At 35.2% G+C, this 23,564-nt stretch overlaps 1 protein-coding gene across 1 annotated transcript in view; it reads left to right on the forward strand.

Annotated features, from left to right (window-relative positions):
• Positions 1-23,564, forward strand: part of PIK3C2A (phosphatidylinositol-4-phosphate 3-kinase, catalytic subunit type 2 alpha) — a 107,040-nt gene that overhangs the window by 77,370 nt on the left and 6,106 nt on the right. The window contains exons 14-28 of the mRNA XM_010830530.1: positions 3,411-3,522; positions 3,896-4,041; positions 6,177-6,365; positions 6,832-6,925; positions 7,420-7,514; positions 7,871-8,051; positions 10,588-10,692; positions 11,534-11,626; positions 13,045-13,174; positions 15,138-15,274; positions 18,128-18,297; positions 19,129-19,285; positions 19,963-20,072; positions 22,028-22,235; positions 23,420-23,544. Of these exons, the coding sequence (XP_010828832.1) occupies positions 3,411-3,522; positions 3,896-4,041; positions 6,177-6,365; positions 6,832-6,925; positions 7,420-7,514; positions 7,871-8,051; positions 10,588-10,692; positions 11,534-11,626; positions 13,045-13,174; positions 15,138-15,274; positions 18,128-18,297; positions 19,129-19,285; positions 19,963-20,072; positions 22,028-22,235; positions 23,420-23,544 (2,052 nt within the window). The remainder of the gene's footprint in view (positions 1-3,410; positions 3,523-3,895; positions 4,042-6,176; positions 6,366-6,831; positions 6,926-7,419; positions 7,515-7,870; positions 8,052-10,587; positions 10,693-11,533; positions 11,627-13,044; positions 13,175-15,137; positions 15,275-18,127; positions 18,298-19,128; positions 19,286-19,962; positions 20,073-22,027; positions 22,236-23,419; positions 23,545-23,564) is intronic.

The raw sequence follows: 23,564 nt of genomic DNA on the forward strand, positions 1-23,564 counted from the left end.
CAAAGGCTTTGGCATAGTCAATAAAGCAGAAATAGATGTTTCTCTGGAACTCTCTTGCTTTTTCCATGATCCAGCGGATGTTGGCAATTTGATCTCTGGTTCCTCTGCCTTTTCTAAAACCAGCTTGAACATCTGGAAGTTTACGGTTCACGCACATAATGCTGAAGCCTGGCTTGGAAAATTTTGAGCATTACTTTACTAGAGTATGAGATGAGTGCAATTGTGCAGTAGTTTGAGTATTCTTTGGTGTTGCTTTTCTTTGGGATTGGAATGAAAACTGACATTTTCCAGTCCTGTGGCCACTGCTGGGTTTTCCAAATTTGCTGGCATATTGAGTACAGCACTTTTACAGCATCATCTTTCAGGATTTGAAACAGCTCAACTGGAATTCCATCACCTCTACTAGCTGGGTATGGTTTTTGCTTTGGCTCCATCCCTTCATTCTTTCTGAAGTTATTTCTCCACTAATTTCCAGTAGCATAATGGGCACCTACTGACCTGGGGAGTTCCTTTTTCAGTATCCTATCATTTTGCCTTTTCATACTGTTCATGGGGTTCTCAAGGCAAGAATACTGAAGTGGTTTGCCATTCCTTTCTCCAGTGGATCACATTCTGTCAGACCTCTCCACCATGACCTGCCCATCTTGGGTGTCCCCACAGGGCACGGCTTAGTTTCATTGAGTTAGACAAGGCTGGGGTCCGTGTGATTAGATTGATTAGTTTTCTGTGATTGTGGTTTCAGTGTGTCTGCCCTCTGATGCTCTCTCACAACACCTACTTGGGTTTCTCTTACCTTGGACATGGGGTATCTCTTCACGGCTGCTCCAGCAAAGCACAGCCTCTGCTCCTTACTTTGGATGAGGGGTATTTCCTCACGGCCGCCCCTCCTGACCTTGAATTTGGAGTAGCTGCTCTCAGCCCTCCTGTGCTGGCACAACTGCTGCTTCTTGGATGTGGAGTTGCTCCTCTCAGCTACCGCCGCTGACCTCGGACGTGGGGTAGCTCCTCTCTGCCGCTCCTGCGCCGTCACAGTCTGGCGCTCTCGGTCGCTGCCCCTGGCCTTGGGTGTGGGGTAACTCCTCTCCGCCGTGCTTCTGTGCTGTCCGTCGCCTCATGATTTAAGTAATGATTTATTAATGCCTGTTAAGAAACCATTGTGATTAACTTTTCTGGAACTTTATAATAAATGGTTTAGACTGATAGCACTTGAACAGATTATCTTAACATCACAGAAGGAGAGATACACCAAACAATGCATGCTTTATTTGATGCATCAGGAATTAGTAGTATACAATTCCAGCTGTAAAACATTACGTATTCTTGCCAGATTACTAACCTTCAATCAGCTCAGTTCTTTAGATCGAAATATTACAGAAAACATGGGAGATAAAGGGACATACTAAAATGATACCAGGGGAATGCGGTCAGTAAAAGCCAGGATACAGAAAAGTTTTCACAACAAAAGACTTGGATTATTCAACAAGTAATGGGATAAAAAGGAACAATGTATAGGGTAAAACAAGAGTTGGTTAACTTTCTGTAAAGAGAACTAGACAGAAGTAGTTGAGACTTTGTAGGTCATGTAGTCTCTGTCGCAACAACAAAAGCAGTGATAGGCAACATGTAAATGAATGAATGTGGCTTTGTTCTAATACAAGTTTACTTACAAAAGCAGGTGACAGTCTGGAGTTTGACCTTTGACTTAAAAGATAACTTAAAAAGACATATCACCCAACACACATGTTGGACCTGCTTGTATCCTAATTCAAACCAGCTGTTAAAAATTTTTTTAGAGCCACTCAGAGAAATTTGAATGCTGACTGTATAGCCGATACCTTTTATTAATGTATTATTAATTATTTGGCTGTAGTGGGTCTTTGTTGCTGTGCACAGGCTTTCTCTAATTGTGGTGAGCAGGAGCTACTCTTGTGGTGCGTGGGCTTCTCATAGCAGTGGCTTCTGTTGCAGAGCACAGGCTCTAGGTGTGTGGGCTTCAGTAGTTGCTGAGCCTGGGCTTAGATGCCCCATAGCATGTATAATCTTCCCAGAATAGGGATCAAACCCCTGTCCTCCCTGCATGGGCAGGCTGATTCTTAACCATTAAACCACCAGGGAAGTCCCTACCTGATAACTTACAAGTAGTTATTTTTAATTATTTTGTTGTAATTATGTTTAAATAACAGTATTTATCATTTGGAGACTCATAAAAGTGTATACAAATAAAGTGATATAATCAGAATTTGCCTACAGATAATCTAGCTGATGGTGAGGGTGGCTCTAGAATAGATAGAATATAATGTGTGAAGATCTTTTTTTTGGCCACCCCACATAGTTTGCAGGGTCTTGGTTCCCCAACCAGGGCTCGAACCTGGGTCCCCTGCAGTGAAAGCACAGTCTCATAGCCGCCAGGGAATTCCTGTGCCAAAAATTTAAAAGCTGTTAATCTGCTAGAGAAAACGTAAACTGGAGTCTAGTTTTGGAAAGGATATTTACTATTTGAATAAAATGAACAAAGTTTGATGAAGTTTATAGTTTCCTACTTTTATATATCATGTTATTTTTCAGAAATTTCATCTGTGTGTTTCTAATTTCAGTAGATTATAAATTGGTAGTTTAGGGCAAGGGTCAGCGTACTCCAGCTCACTGCCTGTTTTTTGTTTTGTTAGAACACAGCACACAGTTTTAAAATGTATTATTCATGGCTTCTTTTGGCCCTGTAATAGGAGAGTTGAGTCTGACAGAGATTGTATAGCCCAGCTGCTAGTGCTGCTAAGTCGCTTAAGTCATGTCCGACTCTGTGCGACCCCATAGACGGCAGCCCATCAGGCTCCCTGTCCCTGGGATTCTCCAGACCAAGAATACTGGAGTGGGTTGCCATTTCCTTCTCCACAGAAGACCCCAAATATTTGCTGTCTGGCCCTTTATAGAAAAAGGTTGCTGACCCCTGGTCACAAACAGGTTAAACTTCTCATCTGGAACAATCCATACTTTGACACAAAGTAGATACTAGTTTCCTTGACATGTGTTTTTATTCTTATGGTAGAATTCAAGGAGTGGTTATGAAATCCAAACCACCACCTTGAGATATGTTTCCCTGTAGATGATGTTCAAACACTGTCCTATAGAAGTTGTTTTGGGGACAGGTGACTCTGAGACTTTACCCATCTTTGCTTCTGTCCCAAGCCCCATTTCATCTTCCCTTATTTTGTTCTAACTTCCATACTTCAGTACATTTACCTAAAGTGAAAATACACTATAGAGAGTGACTCCTTCTAATATGTTCTTTCTATATAGACGATGTTTAATAAATATTTGATTATTAACATTTCAAATACATTACCATGTGTTGTGAGCTTTTAATTAATTATTAAAATGAAAACCACAGTATTCTTCTGTTTACATTCATGAAGGTTTTTAACATGTGGAACTAAGCTTCTGTATCTTTGGACTTCATCACATACAAATCTTATTCCTGGAACAGTCCCCAAAAAAGGATATGTGATGGAAAGAATAGTGTTACAGGTAATGATACTTGCTGACACATGGAGACGTTTAAGTTTTAATTTCTTTATAAAGAATATATGTATACCATGGTCTCAGTTGTTACTAAAGAAGCCTAACTGATCTTATTTAGATCTTAGGATCTGTATTTAAGTGTTAATAAGCCATTTCCTATTTCTGAGAAATAGTAAAAGATGCATTTATACCAATCCCACAAATATATGTGCTATTGAGAAGTACTAATAACGGTAATCACTCTTAATAAAAGGACAGAAGCATTAATTTAATATTTGATATTTTCACCATTATGGCTAAGACAAATCAAAAATAAGTAAATGTAGCAAATATGTGGACTTTTCAGCTGTAATTTGATCAATTTCTGTTGATTTTTAAGGTTGATTTTCCTTCTCCTACGTTTGATATCATTTATACCGCTCCTCAAGTGGACAGAAGCATTATACAGCAACACAACTTAGAAACGTTGGAGAGTGATGTGAAAGGGAGACTTCTTGATATTCTTCACAGAGACTCATCACTTGGGTATGCTCCTTTAATTCTCTTGCCTTATTATCTCTTACAATGTAAAGTTCAAGTTAATGGTTTATTAAATGTCCTGATTTAGTTCATGATTTAGCAATGTTCCTGATATGGAAAGTTTTATTTTTCTGTTTTTAGTTGTATAAAAAGACTATATAAGTGCATAAAATTTAGAAATTTGTGTAAGTCAAACTTTATGCATAATCAAATGCAAATAACAGACTGGGGACTATAATCTATTTCCTTAATATATGAAGAACCTTTTTATGTAAGTAGAAAAACCGACAACACAGTGGTAGACAAAGAATATGAATAGGTTTTTCTTCGGAAAAGAAATACAACCCTTTTAAACGTCTGAAAAAAATGTTTAGCCTCTCAGTAATCAAAGAGTTTTAAAGTAATACAAGCTACCATTTCACACGTCAGATTGTTGAAAATTAAAATGTCTCATTATATGACATATTGATAGAATACAGAAAAACAGGAATTACACTGTGGGCAGAACTCTGAAAGTTTTGGGAGAGCAATTTGGCAGTCTGTTAAGGCCACAGTGTCCATAATCTGTGACCTAACAATTCCACTTCCAGTTACAGTATTATTTTAAAGAAAACCCTTTTATATTTGCTTGTGGAGACAAGAATATTCCTTGCAGTATTTCTTTGGGTTGTTGTAAAATGGATATACATGTTCATTAATGGGTTAAATTATGGTACATTTATCTAATATCGCTATGTAACTATTAAGAATGAAGTTATGGCTGTTATTAATATATAAGATATTAAATGAAGAAAGCAAGTAGGATAGTTTGTATAGTGTGTTCAGTTCACTTCAGTCACTCAGTTGTGTCCAACTCTTTGCGACCCCATGGACTGCAGCACGCCAGGCCTCCCTGTCCATCACCAGCTCCTGGAGTCCACCCAAACTCATGTCCATTGAGTCGGTGATGCCATCCAACCACCTCATTCTCTGTCGTCCCCTTTTCCTCCTGCCTTCAATCTTGCCCAGCATCAGGGTCTTTTTCAGTGAGTCAGTTCTTCTCATCAGGTGGCCAAAGTATTGGAGTTTCAGCTTCAACATCAGTCCTTCCAATGAACACCCAGGGCTGATCTCCTTTAGAATGGACTGGTTGGATCTCCTTGCAGTCCAAGGGACTTGCAAGAGTCTTCTCCAACACCACAGTTCAAAAGCATCAATTCTTCGGCGCTCAGCTTTCTGTGTAGTCCAACTCTCACATCTATACATGACTATTGGAAAAACCATAGCTTTGTCTAGATGGACCTTTGTTGGCAAAGTAATGTCTCTGCCTTTTAATATGCTGTCTAGGGTGGTCATAACTTGCCTTCCAAGGAGTAAGCGTCTTTTAATTTCATGTTACCATTAACATAAAGGAAAGAAGAATTCGATATATGCACCTTTGTATATGCTTCTATAAAAATAGACTAACTCTGGAAGAATATACTAGGTGAGGCAGTTGTCACTGGGAGAGGAACTGGAAGGAGAGAAACCTAATTGTGTGCCTTTTTACAGTATTTGATTTTTTTCTTCATACTCCACATGAAATGAATACATTTCAATTCATTGCGTGGATTATAAACACAAAGGTAGATAGATAGGTAGTGAAATAGTGAAATATTTCATTCACGTAAACATTTGTCGTTAAGAGTAAATTGCAATCTCCAAAACAGGTTTTTATTTTGAATATTCCTCAAATGAGCTCTATATTCATTGTCTAAAATTTTGTAGTAGTATTTGATTTTGACATGACTTTTGATTTTACTTGTATAAAATGATGAAATCCTTGCTGTCTTTTAGAGTAGGTTCTCCTTATTCAACTCTAATTTCTAGTGCCTGGCATCTGGTTAGAGCTCAATAAATTTTATTAGGCTGAATTATCCTTCAGTTTCTTAACTAAGACTCTTCTCTCAAAGCAGAATGATTTCTTTCTATCCCCCAAATTAGGGTACATTAGTGGTGTTTGATGTACATTGCGTTTTTCTATCCCAAATTAGTATTAATGATTCTACCAAGAAGTAGCTGTCCTAAAAGGAATGAATTTCTGCTTTGTATTTTTAATCATTGAGATTATAACTGTCATTATGGTATCACTGAAAAGTTATTTAATTGTATTATGTATTTAGACTTTCTAAAGAAGATAAAGCCTTTTTGTGGGAGAAGCGTTATTATTGCCTGAAACACCCAAATTGTCTTCCTAAAGTACTTGCAAGTGCCCCAAACTGGAAATGGGTTAATCTTGCCAAAACTTACTCATTGCTTCAGCAGTGGCCTCCATTGCATCCACTAACTGCCTTGGAGCTTCTTGATTCGAAGTAAGTTAGCTGTGGTTGAATTTATTTGTTCTGTTTTATTGTTGTCAATTTTTCTGGCAAGATATTATTTACAGGATTAGTTCCCTTTGTTTTAATGTGAAAGCAGTGTCATATAAATGTGTAAATGCATATTTCTATAAACACATCTTTTGTGTTGAGGTTATTAAAAAGGGATATCATATCATTGAAAACTAATCTAGAGAGGTTGTAAATTTTCAATAATTTGTTTTATTTTTATGATATGGGTCAGAATTTATTTTCATGATCTTAAAGGTTTCTAAACAGTCACAAAATTGTATTTGTGTATAGGACAATATGATTTTTTCCTAAGAAAAAAGATGAAACACATTGCTTTTCAATAGCTATTTGAGCGTTCTTTGTCAGGAATAAATTGAGATTGTGTCGTCAGGGAAAATAGGTTCATTAGAAATCATCGTCGAATCTTGATTTTGTGGTATGCTTCTAGATTTGCTGATCAGGAAGTGAGGTCCCTAGCTGTGACCTGGATTGAGGCCATCAGTGATGATGAGCTAACAGATCTTCTTCCACAGTTTGTGCAGGTGAGTTTTTTACTAGGTTATCTACCCTTCTTACGCTCTCTCCAGTTTTTATGAGTAGGGAGGGATCTTGCTAAGGGATCTCCTTTCTGTTTTGATTAAAAGTACTGAATACTTTCGTTCAGTTGGGATGTTAAAGTGCGTTGCATTTGAATTTAGTGTGAAATTTTTTCTACTATTGTCAGCTGCCTTGCTTGAATACTATATATATAGGTACCTAGAATTTTAATTATCAGAATAAACCAGACTTGAGGTTTTCTTTCTTTTTTTTTAAATTGGCCACTTAAACATAGCTAATGAATGTTATTCCCAAGTCAGTGTACTTTTCTGCTTGATTTCATTAATTTCACCTAAATTAATTGTTTCATTTTTTATTAGTATCATCTTTCCTCAACAAGAGTAATCCTTGATTTATATAGTTTATATTTTGATAATTTTATCCTAACAATGTAGTATGGGTTTGACAACTACTCATTCTTATTTTTCTTTGCATGTAGGCTTTGAAATATGAAATTTACTTGAATAGTTCATTAGTGCACTTCCTTCTGTCCAGAGCGTTGGGAAATATACAGATAGCACACCATTTATATTGGTAAGATTTAAATTTTCTTAAGTACTTTATTTCTGTTCCTATTATTTATACAAATGACACTCAAAGTCTAAACAGTATGCTCAGACCATTTGCTGTTGATACCAGGTGTTTTATTGGAGTGACTATTGTAAAGAAGCTAAGTTTTTATGTATTTAGAAATAAAACCAGAAGTAACAGAACCCTCTATTTCAGAATTACTTGGCATGTTAGAGCTCTGTAATATTGAAAGAGTTTTTCTTGCTTGTATAGCTTAAAATTAATTCCTAGATACCCCAAATTAAACTTTTTAAATAAATTTTTGAGAGACATTAATCTAGTTCTTAGAAGTGGCTGACATCAATATTTTGCTGTATTAGGCTCCTCAAGGATGCTCTGCATGATGCACAGTTTGGTGCCCGATATGAACATGTTTTGGGTGCTCTCCTCTCAGTAGGAGGAAAAGGACTCAGAGAAGAACTTTTGAAGCAGACAAAGCTTGTACAGCTTTTAGGAGGAGTAGCAGAAAAAGTAAGACAGGCTAGTGGATCAGCCAGACAGGTATGTACCCACAGAGGGAACATAAATGTTTTGTTGTTAAAGAATCTTTGCAGTACTGACAAGTTAAGCTTTTATTCTTTTTCAGTAGACATCCAGTAGAATTCATCTATGCTGTCTTAAGCAGATTGAATTCAAAGGTTGCTTAAAATCTATTGGAAAAGATATTTTATATCCTAACTCAGTTCCCTTTCATTTCCATGCTTATAAATTTCTTTCCGATTAAAATTGTTCTCGAGTTTCTTTCTCATTGTTTTGCTTTTTAACTTTTTTGTGATTATAAAAGTAATAAAAGTATGAATTGATGCTACTGTTGAAGAAGTTCAAATGAATATGCTTATAAGCTTAAGATTCATTTATATTCTAGCAGGTGTATCTAATAGTGTTCCATTGTGTGAATAATAGCACATTTTTTTTATCCATTCATCTGTTGATGGACATCAAGCTTGTTTCTATTATGTGACTATTACTGAATAGTGCTACCGTGAATATTTGTGTGTTTTTTTTTTTGTTTGAACATCTGTTTTCACTTTGCCTAGGAGTAGAATTACTGTATCGTATAGTAATTCTGTGTTTTTTGAGGAACCACTGAACTCTTTCCTAAAGTAGCTTCACCATTTTATGATTCTGGTATAATACTTGTAAGGTATGAAGGTTCAGTGGTAAAGAATCCGTCTGCTAATGTAGGAGATTCGGGAGACATATGGGTTCAGTCCCTGGGTCAGGAAGATCCCCTGGAGAAGGAAATGGCTACCTACTTCAGTATTCTGCCCTGGAAAACCCCGTGGACAGAAGAGCCTGGCAGGCTACAGTCATGGCTTCCCAAAGAGGCGAACATGACTTAGTGAATGAATAACAAAAAAACAAATGAGGGTTTCATTTTCTCCATATCCTTACCAAAATTTATTTTTAGTTTTTTTAAACTATAGTCATCCTAGTGAATGTGAAGTGGCATCTCATGGTGGTTTTGGTTTGCATTTCCCTAATGTCTAATGATTTGGAGCTTATTTTCATGTGTTTGTTAGCCATCTGTATATCTTCTGTGGAGAAATTTCTAAGTCCTTTTTAATTGGTTTGTCTTTTTGTTGTTGAATGTTAGAGTTCTTTATGTATTCTGGATACTCTCAGATATACTGTTTGTAAATGTTTTCTCCCATTCTTTAAGGTATCTTTTTGTTTTTTTTTTCTTTTGTTGCTTGTTCTTTTACTTGTTCTTGTCCTATCTAAGAATTCATTGTCAAATCCAAGGTCACAATGATGTACACTTATGTTTTCTAGGAGTTCTATAGGTTCACTTTTTAAAAGTCTTTGATCCATTTTGAGGTTATTTTGTTGTTGCTTGTTTGCTTTGTTCTATGAGCCAAGCGTCCCAACTTCATTCTTTTACATGTGGTTATCCAGGTGTTGCTGCACCATCTGCTAAAGGAACTGTTCTTTCCTATTGAATAAACTCAGCACCCTAGTTGAGAATCAGTTGACCATAGTTGTATGAGTTTATTTCTGGACTCTCAGTTCTGTTCCATTGATCTATATGTCTGTCTTCACACTATACTTTTTTCATTACATAGCTTTGTAGCAGGTTTTAAAATCAGAAAGTGTGAGTCCTCCAACTTTTTCTTTTTCAAGATTGTTTGCCTGTTTGGAAGTCCTTTGTAATGCTATATGAATTTTAGTATCAGCCTTCCCATTTCTGCAAAAAGAGCAGTTGAAGTTTTGATAAAGATTGTGTTGAATTTGTAGATCAATATTTGGGAAATATCACAATCTTAGTAATTAATAAGTCTAAAAGTTCATGAACGTGGGATATCTTTGACCTTTAATTTCTTTTAGCAATGATGTTTTTTTATTTGTAAATTGCTTTTTTTTTTTGACTTGGAGAATTCATGTCAGTACATACAACTATACTTTTTGTTTAATAATGAGAACATAGTATTACAAGGTACGGTAGCATAAATTATGAACCATTACATCTGTGCAGGTTGTTTATACATTTTTTCTTTTCCTGAACAGTTCTGTGATGAACTTGAATGTGTAAGTGTTTGTCCCTTTGCTGGTATTCCTTTATAGGATAATCCTACAGATGAAATAATTCAGTCAAGAGCTATATACATTTTCAGTTATAATAGTTTATATTAAATTGCAATATCAAAAACAAAACTTAACCAGTGAAGACCCCACTCCCCACCAATAGATTATGAACGTATCTATTTCCAACCCTATTGCCAGCACTAAATGTTATCTTAAATTTTTCGTCTATTAGATAAAAATTGGTATCTCGTTATTATTTAGTTTCTGTTTGTTTATTTGACTGTCAGTATTAACGAATATGTTAAATATGAACATATGTACTTCCCCCTTATGTTTATAGTCTTTGCTGTAAATTTTATTTTTATAGTATATTAACTTTCTTTAGCAACAGCTGTTTTTGACTGCATGACAGTTGGGCATTTAAAAAATTGGGTCCACATCGTGTTTTTGTTGTCTGAAAAATAGGTCTTCATTTTCATTATGTACTTACAATATCAACTTCTTTAACTAGGTTATCCTCCAAAGGAGTATGGAACGAGTACAGTCCTTTTTTCTAAGAAGTAAATGCCGTCTTCCTCTCAATCCAAGTCTTGTGGCAAAAGAATTAAATATTAAGGTGACATAAAATACTTTAGTTCATATTACATTTTCAAATATTGTGTAATAAAAAGGCAGGTGGGCAGGTATGCTTAAGGCAAGTGCAGTGCGTGGGTTGGTTATAAGTGCGTAGGTTGGTTATAAGTACTTCTGGTTGTGTGTTTGTGTAAAGTCTGTTTTTATCTCAGTATATGCCTATCTAATTACCATTCTTGAACAAAACAGAATGAAATTATTTATTGACTTGAAATAAATTATTTTTTGCTGTGGTATAATAGTTGCATATGTTATAATTCCAGTGGTAAAACTCCCTAGCCACAGGTAGGCAGTTTTTTACCTTCCTTGTGAATGGCCACTTGGACTCTTCAAAGGTTTATAACACTTTTTAGAGTCATTAAAAAGTAGTTGTAATATCAAAATTGAGTAATTGTATTTTTAATTGGGCTAATAATAATACAAATAGTGGATTTTTCTCTAACTTGTGTTCAGCAAAAGTAACCAGTAAATTCATCCATTAGAGTCTGTTGTTTTGAAAGGAGTCTCAGATTTAATTTTTTTTTTAAGTTGACATATGGCTACTCTTCATTGGACTATAACAGTGGGTGACAGGGTTGTGTAATTATGTCACTGAAGGTGGGTGTAGCAGGGATTACATTTTCCCTTTGGATTTTGTTTGTTGTTTTCTTTAAATTACTCTTACAGTCTTAAATTAGTTTTTTAACCAGTTTAATTTTATTTTATTTATTTATTTATTTATTTTTAACCAGTTTAATTTTAAATTTGATGTCTGCTAATGAATTTGTTCAGTTTATTTTTATTTCAGTATTATCATTTTAATGCTTAACATATTGTATTTGTAGTCGTGTTCCTTCTTCAGTTCTAATGCTGTGCCCTTGAAAGTCACAATGGTGAATGCTGATCCATTGGGGGAAGAAATTAATGTCATGTTTAAGGTGAGCAGAATAAGGTGACTTTGTTTGTTTGTTTGTAATTTAAAAATTCTTTTCTCACATTCCTTTTTCAGAATTGCAAAAGTAATTTTATTTAGTGTTAAATGAAATTGAATAACTGTGAAAAATTATTACTGCTATAAACTCTTTCCAAATGGGTTTGGGAACAAGGGCAACTCTGGGCTAGAGCTGCTGCATATGGCCATCTTATGCTAGTTAAGTATATCACAGCTCCAGGTAGTGCCTTTCACCCAGACTATGATGTAAATGGTACACCTTAGAGATGTGCAGAGTAAAATTGCAAAACTATGAACTGGCACTGTTTCTGAAAACATGTAACTTACCTGTGGGAATCTGTTACCAATCAGAGCTTCCAGGTGCATGGTAAAGGGGCAGTAGTAAAGAATATTCCTGCCAGTGCAGGAGACTTCAGAGACATGGTTCGATCCCTGGGTCAGGAAGATCCCCTAGACAAGGAAATGGCAACCCACTCAGTATTCTTGCCTGGAAAATTCAATGGACAGAGGAGCCTGGCAGGCTACAGTCCATTGGATCACAAAGAGTCAGACAGACACAACTGAGCATGCACACACATGCATTAGCAATCAAAGTTTTCTTTGTTGCAGTCACAGTTAGTATTATTTTTAGGAAAGAATGTAGAGATTTAGTTAATTCAATGAGTTTGATTAGTCAACTACCTTTGATATATATAGCAAGTTCCCATATACTCAGATCTGGTTTTGGACTCCATTTTATTTTACTGATGTCTTTGCCTTTTCCTAAAACAGTCTCATCTTTTTGAATACAGTAATTTTGTATATCGTAATTTTTTTAAGGCAAATTACCTCTTTTTTTTCCCCCGTAATTTTCTTGGCTCATCTCAAAAATGTATTTATCATTATGTGTTTTAAAGTTATTTTATCCAATTTAAGAAGAAAATGAAAACTTAAATGTAATTCCAGTTGGAATTCATTTTTGGAGAGTTAACTTTTTTTTAAAGTAAACTGATCATTGTAGATTCATAGTTCACTTTAAGAAATTACACAGAAATCCTGTGTACCCTCTACACAATGATATTATCTTGTACAATATTGCAGTTAGGATATTGACATCGATATAGTTAAGATATGAAATATTTTGATCATCAAAAAGATCACCCATATTGCCCTTTTAAAAAATTGAATATAATACTCATACTGTAAAACCTAGTCTTTTAAAGTGTACAGATCAGGAAATCGAGACGTAAAGAAGTTAAGTAACTTTCTCTGGGATGCTGCAGAAGAATAAAAAAGTGGTTCGGTTTGTCTCATTCTTTACTCTTTTCTCTATTCCCTTCTCCCCACTCCTCCCCCCTTTTTTATATGTAATCTATTAAGGCTTTTGGAAATGTACGAGTTTCATTTTGTTTCCTTGATTTCAAGGTTGGTGAAGATCTTCGGCAAGATATGTTAGCTTTACAAATGATAAAGATTATGGACAAGATCTGGCTTAAAGAAGGACTAGATCTGAGGATGGTAATTTTCAAATGTCTCTCAACTGGCAGAGATCGAGGTAAATCTGTTAGATGTAGTCTTTTTTTTTTTTTCCCCTTGGATAACGCTCAGAGTGTTCATGCTCTAACGGTCCTGATGCTGGTCTGTGATCTCAACCATATTAGAATGTACAGACTTTATCTTATCAAAAGGAAATCAGGTCAGAGACTTCCCCCATGGTCCAGTGGTTAAGACTCTGCCTTTCCTCTACAAGGGGCACAGGCTTGATCCCTGGTCAGAATAATTCCTCAAAAAAGGGGCAGTCAAGTCTATTTAAGAATTCTTGTTGATATTCAATAATAACTCAATGAGTAGCCCTAATCTTGCAAGACAGTACATCTTATGAAATGGAAGTCACTTTATCAAGAGAGATTGCTCAATAAGAGCCTGTCATTTGCTTGGATTAGTTTTTCTGTCACCATACTTATTTCATATAGTTGAACTCTTCTTTTTTATGGAATTCTGTGTAATTTTGTAGGCAGTGAACTTCCTCCCTTTATGTTGTTTCCAACTGATGGTTGAGTGCTTACCTTGTGCCTTGCCTTGTGCTAAAGCTTTTCATTTGTGTTATCTTTCAGTGTCCTTATTTTTCAAATGAAGAAACCACATTCACATGGTTAAAACCTGAAGTTTTTAACAAGCACCTTAGCCTATAATAATCAGTGTATAGTAATCCTCCTTTCTCCAGGTTCAGCAGTTGTCTTTGATACTTACCAGACATTGCCTCTTCTCTGCTGGATTCATTTTAAGTTCCCTTAGAGGATAATTGTACTTTGTATCATTATGAACTTTTATCCACTGTTTTGTACATAGTAGTTTGTATGTGTGTATATTTGTTAAAGAAATTAGAAATTTGTATGTATATTAAAAATTTGACAAATCATACTCATAAAATCAGGATGCAGGTATTCATTGAAAAAGAATGTCACTGTGAACTATAAATCAGATGATGTAATTAAGCAACATAAAAGATTCAAATGAATTCACTCTGCCATGTGTGACTATACTACTGGGGTTACAACCTAGCCCTGAATGCTTTCTTTTAAATGCCTTCTTTCGGAATGGCCTTCAGGCCTTAGCCTTCTTGGTTATATCTAGTCCTTTCTTCAAAGTAGGTCTCTGTATCTGTATCTTTTATTCTGTATACACATACAGTAAAATACTCATATAGCCTGTAATAGAATAAATTGGAGTCTAAATCTTAGTTTTCACCCACACCTCCTTGGCAGCCTGGCCCCAAAATATAACCATTTACATAGCTTTATGAGACTACTTTTTTTTTTTTTTGCCATATCGCCCAGCATACAGGAATCTTAGTTCCCTGACTAGGAATTGAACTTGTGACCCCAGCAGTGAAACTGGACCACCAGGGAATTCTCTTTCTGAGACTATTTTGTGTATGTTCCAACATGCATAATAGTCTTTCTTTTAAACACAAAAGGTACAGTTCTCTATGTGGATTTGTGTTTAAAAACTTTTCTACATAAGTACAGCATTTACATTTCAGTAAGGAAGAGAAAACATGTAACCTGAGACTCAGACACATCACAAAGACCATCTTAATCTGTTCTTCTCTTGAAAGGGCTTCCTATACTCTGAAACACTCTTACATTGCCCGGATACGCACTACAGAGAAGGTTCTTTTGTGCTGAAATGGGACAGCATGTATCTTATAAGTAGCTTTATTAGTGGAATCAGTTTTACCTAGTTTGTAATTAAAATTATTACTCTTTGTGGGAGTATCACATGGATATACAGATATAAAGTCTCAAATAGTCAAATTCAGTTTTATATCTTGGGTACTTCTGAAAATAAAATTGGTTTTTATATTGATAATTTTGATTGCTCACACTTTCTAGTATGGGCTGCCAGAGTTGATTTTTTAAAAATGATTATTCTAAACTGGTATCTTACATCAAACATCGAAAGCTGTACATTTGCAGGGACACATTTTCACATGTCTTAATGTTTTGTTGCTAAAGGCATGGTGGAGCTAGTTCCTGCTTCAGATACCCTCAGGAAAATCCAAGTGGAATATGGTGTGACTGGATCCTTCAAAGATAAACCGCTTGCTGAGTGGCTGAGGAAATACAATCCTTCTGAAGAGGAATATGAAAAGGTAATTAACTAGTCTCCATATTCTCAAGTACTTTCATTTTCCAGCTCTTGTGACTAGTCATTCAGTTTTAAGTTGTGAAAACAGTATTTTTCTACAAGTAAAGAAAAGAATAAAAAACAGAATGCTTTTAATGGCAAGGATCTGAGTGAAACCAATGCTAAATTACAAAAAAAGAAAAAATTCCAAACATATATTTAGAGGCCAGCAAAACCAGAGGTATTTTTATAACCCAGACTGTTGTATTTCATGAAAATATGATAATAGAAGAAGATTGTAAAAGTAGAAGAAGATTCAAGCTCTCTGAGCTTGAATTCAGGTCCCAAGTCACTCACGAACTGTAAGGATCCGTTGACTTAACCTCTTGTGCTTCAGTGATCTTTGCTATAAAACAGTATAGTATATATTATGACTGTAAAAAATAATGTATAAGATAATTGTGAGAATTAAATGAATTAATATATGTAAAGCACTACATAGAATAAATTCTGTAATTGATATTCTTCCTGTAGGAGGCATCAAGTTTTTGTTTAGTATACTTTTGAATTACATAATAGGAAAGGGAAATCTCGTAGCACATAAGGCTTCTAACAATCCTATATTGGTCTAAGGAAGACTCAAGAAGACTTTCAGTGGTGATACAGATCTTAGTTTTAATGAGATCCTAGTTTATGTCAAATCAATAATATATTACATTTGCAGATAGATATGTACAAATGCTACCTGTTGCTACCAATGCTACCTGTTGACCCTATGAAAGTAAATTACAGAAATCTTGTCCTCTGTTGGTCTTTACACTATTTAAGAGCTCTCTCTTGTAGTTTGGGACAAGAAGCCAGTGTTTATTTATAGTAATAATAGCTCTGTGATTCTGGATAAGTTGACACAAAATAATTGTCAAGTTGTTGTTGTTCAATCACTAAGTCATGTCTGACTCTTTGCGACTCTGTGGACTGCAGCATGCCAGACTCCCCTGTCCATGTTTTAAGTGGATTTTATGCACTTGGCTCTTTTATGTGCTTTGCTTAGTAAGAGGGAATATAACACAGTGGAATCTCATTGCCTGGGTTTAAATCTTGATTCTGCCACTTAACAATGATGTAATCCTGGGCAGATAGATAATTTCTGTTTTCTTCAGTTTCCCTCATGCGTAAATGGCAAGATTAGTAGTATTTACATCACCATTGTAAAATTTTAAATGAATTTAATATGTACATATACACACATACACACAGTTTATATGAATGTGTGTGTGTATATATCATATTGAATTCATTTAAAATCTTATAAAAAAGAATGATCTAAATACTTATTTACATTAATGTAAATAGTATGTGTGTGTATGTAGAGAGAGACTAGTGCAGTGCCTGGTTTGTGATAAGTGCTGTGTAAACGTATGCTCTTATCATCATCATCATCATCATCACTAATAATTTCTAGGGAGTTATGGAATAAAATTAATCCCATGAGCATGTAGAGCCTTATGACTTTCACTCAGAAATGTGGTGTCTTGAGAATAAATGCATGTGCTTTTAACTCAACATTAATAAAACTAAGATCATGATATCTGGTCCCATCACTTCATGGCAAATAGAAGGGAAAAAAGTGCAAACAGTGACAGATTTTTATTTTCTTGGGCTCCAAAATCACTCGGGTTGTGATTGCAGCCAGGAAATTAAAAGATGCTTGCTCCTTGGAAGGAAAGCTATGACAAACCTTGGCAGCATATTAAAAAGCTTTTTAATCACTTTTAATCACATCACTTTTCCCACCAATGTTCATATACTCAAAGCTATGGTTTTTCCAGTAACCATGTATAGATTTGAGAGTTGGACTATAAAGAAGTCTGAGTGCCAAAGAATTAATGCTTTCAAATTGTGAAGCTAGAGAAGATTCTTGAGAGTTCCTTGGACTGCACAGAGATCAAACCAGTCAATCCTGAAGGAAATCAATCCTGAATATTCATTGGAAGGACTGATGCTGAAGCTGAAGCTCCAATACTTTGGCCACCTGATGTGAAGAGCCAACTCATTGGAAAAGACCCTGATGCTGGGAAAGACTGGAGGCAAAGGGGAAGGGGGCAGCAGAGGATGCGATGGTTAGATTAGTATCACTGACTCAATGGATATGAATTTTAGCAAACTCTGGGAGATAGTGGAGGACAAAGGAGTGGGATGTGCTGCACTCTGTGAGGCTGCAAAGTGATTGAACAACAACATGTGCTTTATATTAAAATATGCATTGTATACAATGTATCCTTCTATGTGATATTATATTATTAATTTAATCCCTAGGACAGGCAGGGCTAAAATGAAAGTTCTTCCAGCTTTGAGAAACTTGATGACGACAAAACACACTCATCGTATTATTAGATGTTTAAAGATATAAGCTTACTTTCTTTACACATGCCATTCCTACAAGCCAAAAAAAGGAAAAAAATATTCCTTTATTTAGATTAATCTTTGTCCCAATGTTAAACAGCTTGTGGTAAAGAGCAGAGTCTGTGAAGAGCAGGGTTCCACAAACATGATGCTTAAAAGATGTTCAAAGGCAAATTATACCCTAAGTAGAGATTGGCAGAATCTCTACCTGCTGTGAAACAAAAGCTAGACAGAAGGGGCAATAACTCTTAGAAGGGTGTTTACTTTTGAAAAACTGGTATCTGTTACCATAAACCAGTTTACAAACTATTGAGAAAGAATAGAATTGTGTTTTCAATGAGTGATAAATTACTTTAATCTTTGTAACTCTGCCTCCTTTAAAAATAATCTTTTTCCTAAGATAATTTTATTTTCCCTTTATTTTTCCTTCCTAAGATAATTTTATCTTTCCTAAGATAATTTATCTTTATTATAGGCTTCTGAGAATTTTATCTATTCTTGTGCTGGATGCTGTGTAGCCACCTATGTTTTAGGCATCTGTGATCGACACAATGACAATATAATGCTTCGAAGCACAGGACACATGTTTCATATTGACTTTGGAAAGTTTTTGGGCCACGCCCAGATGTTTGGTAGCTTCAAAAGGTACTACTATTGTTATTATTGCTAAAGAAAATAGAGGCACTTCCTATTTCACAAATTAATGTCCCAAACTATTATCATATAAAATAAGCTACAAGGATATATTGTACAACATACGAAATATAGCCAATATTTTATAACATAAATGGAGAATCTTTAAAAATTATCAATCACTTTATACATGTAACGTAATATTTTATATCAACTAAACTTCAGTTTAAAAAAAGTTTTCTTGCTGTTCTTTGCCTTGTTGCTCCCTTTTAGCATAACTAGGGATGAAAAAGGTTTTAAAAGATGAGTTTACCATGTAGTAGAGAAGAATGTGTATGTGTGTGTAACCTTTGTTGAAATGAATTAAGGTGTATTTTGTCTTATCTAGTTAGGGTACCTATTAGAAATGTTCCCAATTGTATAATGGCAACAAACAGAAGAGTTTTCTCTATATTCATTTGTATGTACTGTTTGATCTCTGGTTGTGTGTAGACTGATAATCACCTTGGAAAATATCATATATAAATTCTACCCAAATAATGAGATTATATGATGGCTTTCCTTGAAATGTGAATTTTTTAGAATTATGTAAAATCAGAACTTCCTGATATTAAGTTGCTGCTGCTAAGTCGCGTCAGTCGTGTTAGACTCTGTGCAACCCCATAGACGGAAGCCCACCAGGCTCTCTGTCCCTGGGATTCTCCAGGCAAGAAATTGCTATGGCTCAGGTAGCTTTAGTTCAGTAACCATGTAATAGCAATAGCACTTATTTGCATATCTTCTGTAAATAATACTTTGTGTATACTTTCTTTTCTTTTCTTTTCTTTTGTACTTTTAAAATAGGGATCGGGCTCCTTTTGTGCTGACCTCTGACATGGCATATGTCATTAATGGGGGTGAAAAGCCCACAATTCGTTTCCAATTGTTTGTGGACCTCTGCTGTCAAGCCTACAACTTGATAAGAAAGCAAACAAACCTCTTTCTTAACCTCCTTTCACTGGTAACTCTGTTATTTACAAGCATTTAATTAATTTTGTATCAATTCTTCCATGTTTCAGTATCTAAAGATAGATATTATGTGATTTTTGGAATAAAATTTATTCTGGTTTTAAATGTCAGGTATATTACTACTGAAATATTTTAAAATGTTGCCATGTGAAATATGCCAGACACCATTTATATGTCCATGCAAAAAAAAAAAAAGACCCTCAAGTGGATACCCTGGGGATGAGCGGTAATAGTATCTGAAAGGGACCCTGTGAGTGTCATATGGGATGCTGGTGAATATTTTTTGTCTTTACCTGTATATGTTCAGATTTTGGATATTTATTAAGCTGTGCTCTTAAGATTTCTGTGTTTTTTTGGATGTATATTTAGAACAAGCCAAAAAAACTCCCTATGATTATTGTGACTGAAATTGATATAGAAATGGAAGACTACACAGAGGGTTTGGATTTCATAGTTTTTATTCCATAGACTGTGACTTCCAAGAGTTGACCTCCTTGGCCAAGACTCTTCTTATTTCTGAGAGATTTAGGTCCCTAAAATACTAACAAACTCCTCAAAACTCTGAGTCATTTATTTGCTTTTTTTCTGATTACTTGGCCAGCTTTTAGGGAGGGGTGCGGAACAGACTTGTAAAAAATTTGAGTCACAAGCTCTTTTTCCTTTATATAGATGATTCCTTCAGGGTTACCAGAACTTACAAGTACTCAGGATTTGAAATATGTTAGAGATGCACTTCAGCCCCAAACTACAGATGCAGAAGCTACAATTTTCTTTACTAGGTAAGGTATAATTTAAGTATATTAGAGAAGACACACCCTGTTTAGCTTTGATTTGTTTTCCTTAGTTTAAACAAATGCTATATATCAAAATTCTGACTTAAGAAAAAATTATGATTTACAATAAGCAAGTAGTAGGTTTATCAAAAGCTTGTTTCAAAAGTTTATTTACTGAATAAATGTGAAGGATTGGCAATAGCACTTTAAAAAATCCATTTGTTTTGGAAATTTGCCTGGTGGTCCCGTGGTTAGGACTCAGTGCTTTCATTGTGGTGACCTGGTTTCAATCCCTGTTCAATGAACTAAGATTTTGCAAGACGTACAGTGTGGCCCCCCCCCCCAGATTATTTATCTCAAAATATGATCTTATATTTAGAATATATATGATGTTAATTCTAAACATTCCATTTATGAACAGTTTTTGCAAAACATTTTTTCTACAGTGCCGGATACAAGGGTTTTTCCTAAAATGATATCTATACCACTGTATCTTTTAGGATTCTGCTATAACAATTTTCATGGGTACTATAAGTGCTTAAAACAGTGACCTCTGGGACACTGCTGTTAAATTGTTATTACATGATGTAGTGCTTGAAACACATATTCCAGTGACTGGCATTTGAATTTGTGATTATTACTTTTAAAGAAAATCTTCCTGTAGGCAAATATGTTCTACACATCTGGTGACCAGGTTGGTCACAGACTGGTGATACCACCTCATTAAATGCCACAGAAGGGAGGAAGGAGCGCATAGGCTCATGTTCTTTTCTTTCCTTTTTCTCTTGCCTTCTTCCTCTCAGTGGAGAAGAAGTAGCATACACTGGGCTGGACTTCCCTAGTCTCATGAGTCTGGGCTGAGTTGAATTGAAGGAAGCTGACTTTTGTATAGCCTTCCAGACTAATGTTGATAATTTAGGTATTGATGAGTTTTGTTTTGTTTATTGAGACTTGTTGGCTCCCCTGGGCCAAACTGTAAAGCAGGCATTAAGTGTTAGTCAGTTGGCCTGCCATACCAATATACCGTATACCATAGACAGGGGACTTAAACAAAGGAAATGAATCTTCTCATCGTTCTGGAGGCTGGGAAGTCCAAGATCAAGGTGCTAGTCAGTTTGCTTCCTGGTAAGGATTCAAGCTTGAAGATGACTGACTGCCTTCTCGCTGTTGCCTCGCATGAAGGAGGAAGGAGAAGAGAAAGGAGGAAGAAAGTCATTATAATAAGGACACTGTCTCCATAAAGGCCCTATGAGTTGGGGCTTTAGCATATGAATTTTGGGGGACACAAACATTCAGTCCATTAACAAGGACAAACTCTTTTGTGTGAGGTTCCCTCACACAAGAGAGTTTCTTTTGACACTGTTTCTTTGTGTATTCCTTTATTCTGTTTTCCTTTGCTTGTCTAAAATGATTTATTCAGGCCTGCCTTCCAAATTTATCCCCACCAAACTCTGCGTCTTGTCAAAACTTCTTTTTCCAACTGAGAGAAATGATAACTTTCTGAAGAAGGAATAAGATACCAGATTCTACTAGTCAACTATTTGATAGAATGGGGTTTTGGAATTTTGGATTACTTTGGTTGCTTTCTTGTATGTCTGTTTAGTTGCTGCCTTCCATATTTATTAAAGTGAATAAATGAACCGTCTTTTGGCATTATACCAACCATCTTCTCTCCCTAATAGCTTTTAAAATTAGTATTGGACCCCACAGAGCTTAAGAAATCCAAGCATCATTTCTTAGAGACAGTGGGATGAGATGGAATGGAGACTTTCCTGTGCTAAAGTATTTTTGTTGGGGTGAGATACATTGTAACAGGTTTTTGGCCTATGGGGCAAAGGAAATCCTGACAAAGTGAGAATCTACTTACTATTTTTAAAAGGAATGAAAAAAAATAAAAGGAATGGAATTGTTTATTTAAATGAGAATGTTTTCTCAGTGTGTTAACACATTTTATTTTGTAGACTGATTGAATCAAGTTTGGGAAGCATTGCCACAAAGTTTAACTTCTTCATTCATAACCTTGCTCAGTTGCGTTTTTCTGGTCTTCCTTCCAATGATGAGCCGATCCTTTCATTTTCACCCAAAACATACTCCTTTAGACAAGATGGTCGAATCAAAGAAGTTTCTGTTTTCACTTATCATAAGAAATACAATCCAGATAAACATTACGTAAGTTTGGTTTGGTATCAGTAGAGACTCATGCATGCAGTCTTGTTCTCTCCTACTTCCTTCACTGACTCTGCTAAAGTTCAAGCATTTGTTCTTTTCATACTTCTTTCTTCCATGGATGGTCCCAAACCCCTAAATGTACTTGGAGCATCCCTAAACTGTTTTTTGGTGTTTATTTCTTGGTAAATTTGCTCCAAAACCGTGAGGGACCAATGTTACTCTTCTTTTCAGAGACAAGACTGAAAGGGTGATGCTATTTTACTTTTCTCCTTATCTTCAATTTGTTCTTAATTTCAAAGGTAAAGCTTGCTCAGTGTAACAAACTCAACCAATATAGAAGTATATAAATTAAAAATCTAAGTTCTCATTCCACTCTCTAGGGACGAAGTATTATAACATATGCACATAAAGTTTGTTTTTTTGAACAAAACAGAATCTTTCAGTGTACTTTTTTTCCCCCTTCAATAGTATAGCATTACTATCTTTTTTGCTGTTATTTTTGTGCTAATATTTTTGCTGGATAATATTTACAGTACTGTCAGTCTTTAAATTTTTGACAAATTGATAGAGCTTAGAAAGTGACTTCACTAGTATTTTGATTTTCAGCTGTTATTAGTAAAGTTTTATATGTTCACAGAATATTTTAGGACACCATTTAATTGAATAATTCATTGTTTTCCCCAGTGATTTATAATATCTTATTTAAATATACTGAGTTATATCCGTGAATTTATTTCTGGTCGTCTGTAGATATAAATGACTCTGTGCACCAGTATTTTACTCTGTAAAGTATGTTATAATGCAGTTTAAATATCCAGTAAAACAGGTTTTCCCCATCTCCCTGTCACACTATATTTTGCCGTCTCCTTTGCTCTCCTTAATGAATTTACTTGCTAATATTTTCATTGAAAATGCACTACACTTATAAGTTTGGAAAGTACATTTATTTAATCTGAGAAATAGAATGCCTTTCACGTTCCAATTCTTATTTATCTTAGACAATAGTAAAAGATACTCTTAGAAGGTAATTAAATACATTGGTTTTTATATTTGTTATTTTCTATTGTGACATACATATTACAAAGTGAAGACCCCTTAGTACATATAATGATCAAGCTGAAAATTTTCTATCAAGAAAGGTTATATTATAAATTTAACATGTTTGGGATGTGATTTCCTTTCAGATTTATGTAGTCCGAATTTTGAGAGATGGACAGCTTGAGCCATCATTTGTGTTCCGAACATTTGATGAGTTTCAGGAACTTCACAATAAGCTCAGTATTATTTTTCCACTTTGGAAGTTACCAGGGTATGTTCTCATTCTTGTTC

The sequence above is a fragment of the Bison bison genome, unplaced genomic scaffold (assembly GCF_000754665.1).
Source record: "Bison bison bison isolate TAMUID 2011002044 unplaced genomic scaffold, Bison_UMD1.0 scf7180017864518, whole genome shotgun sequence".
NCBI lineage: Eukaryota > Metazoa > Chordata > Mammalia > Artiodactyla > Bovidae > Bison > Bison bison.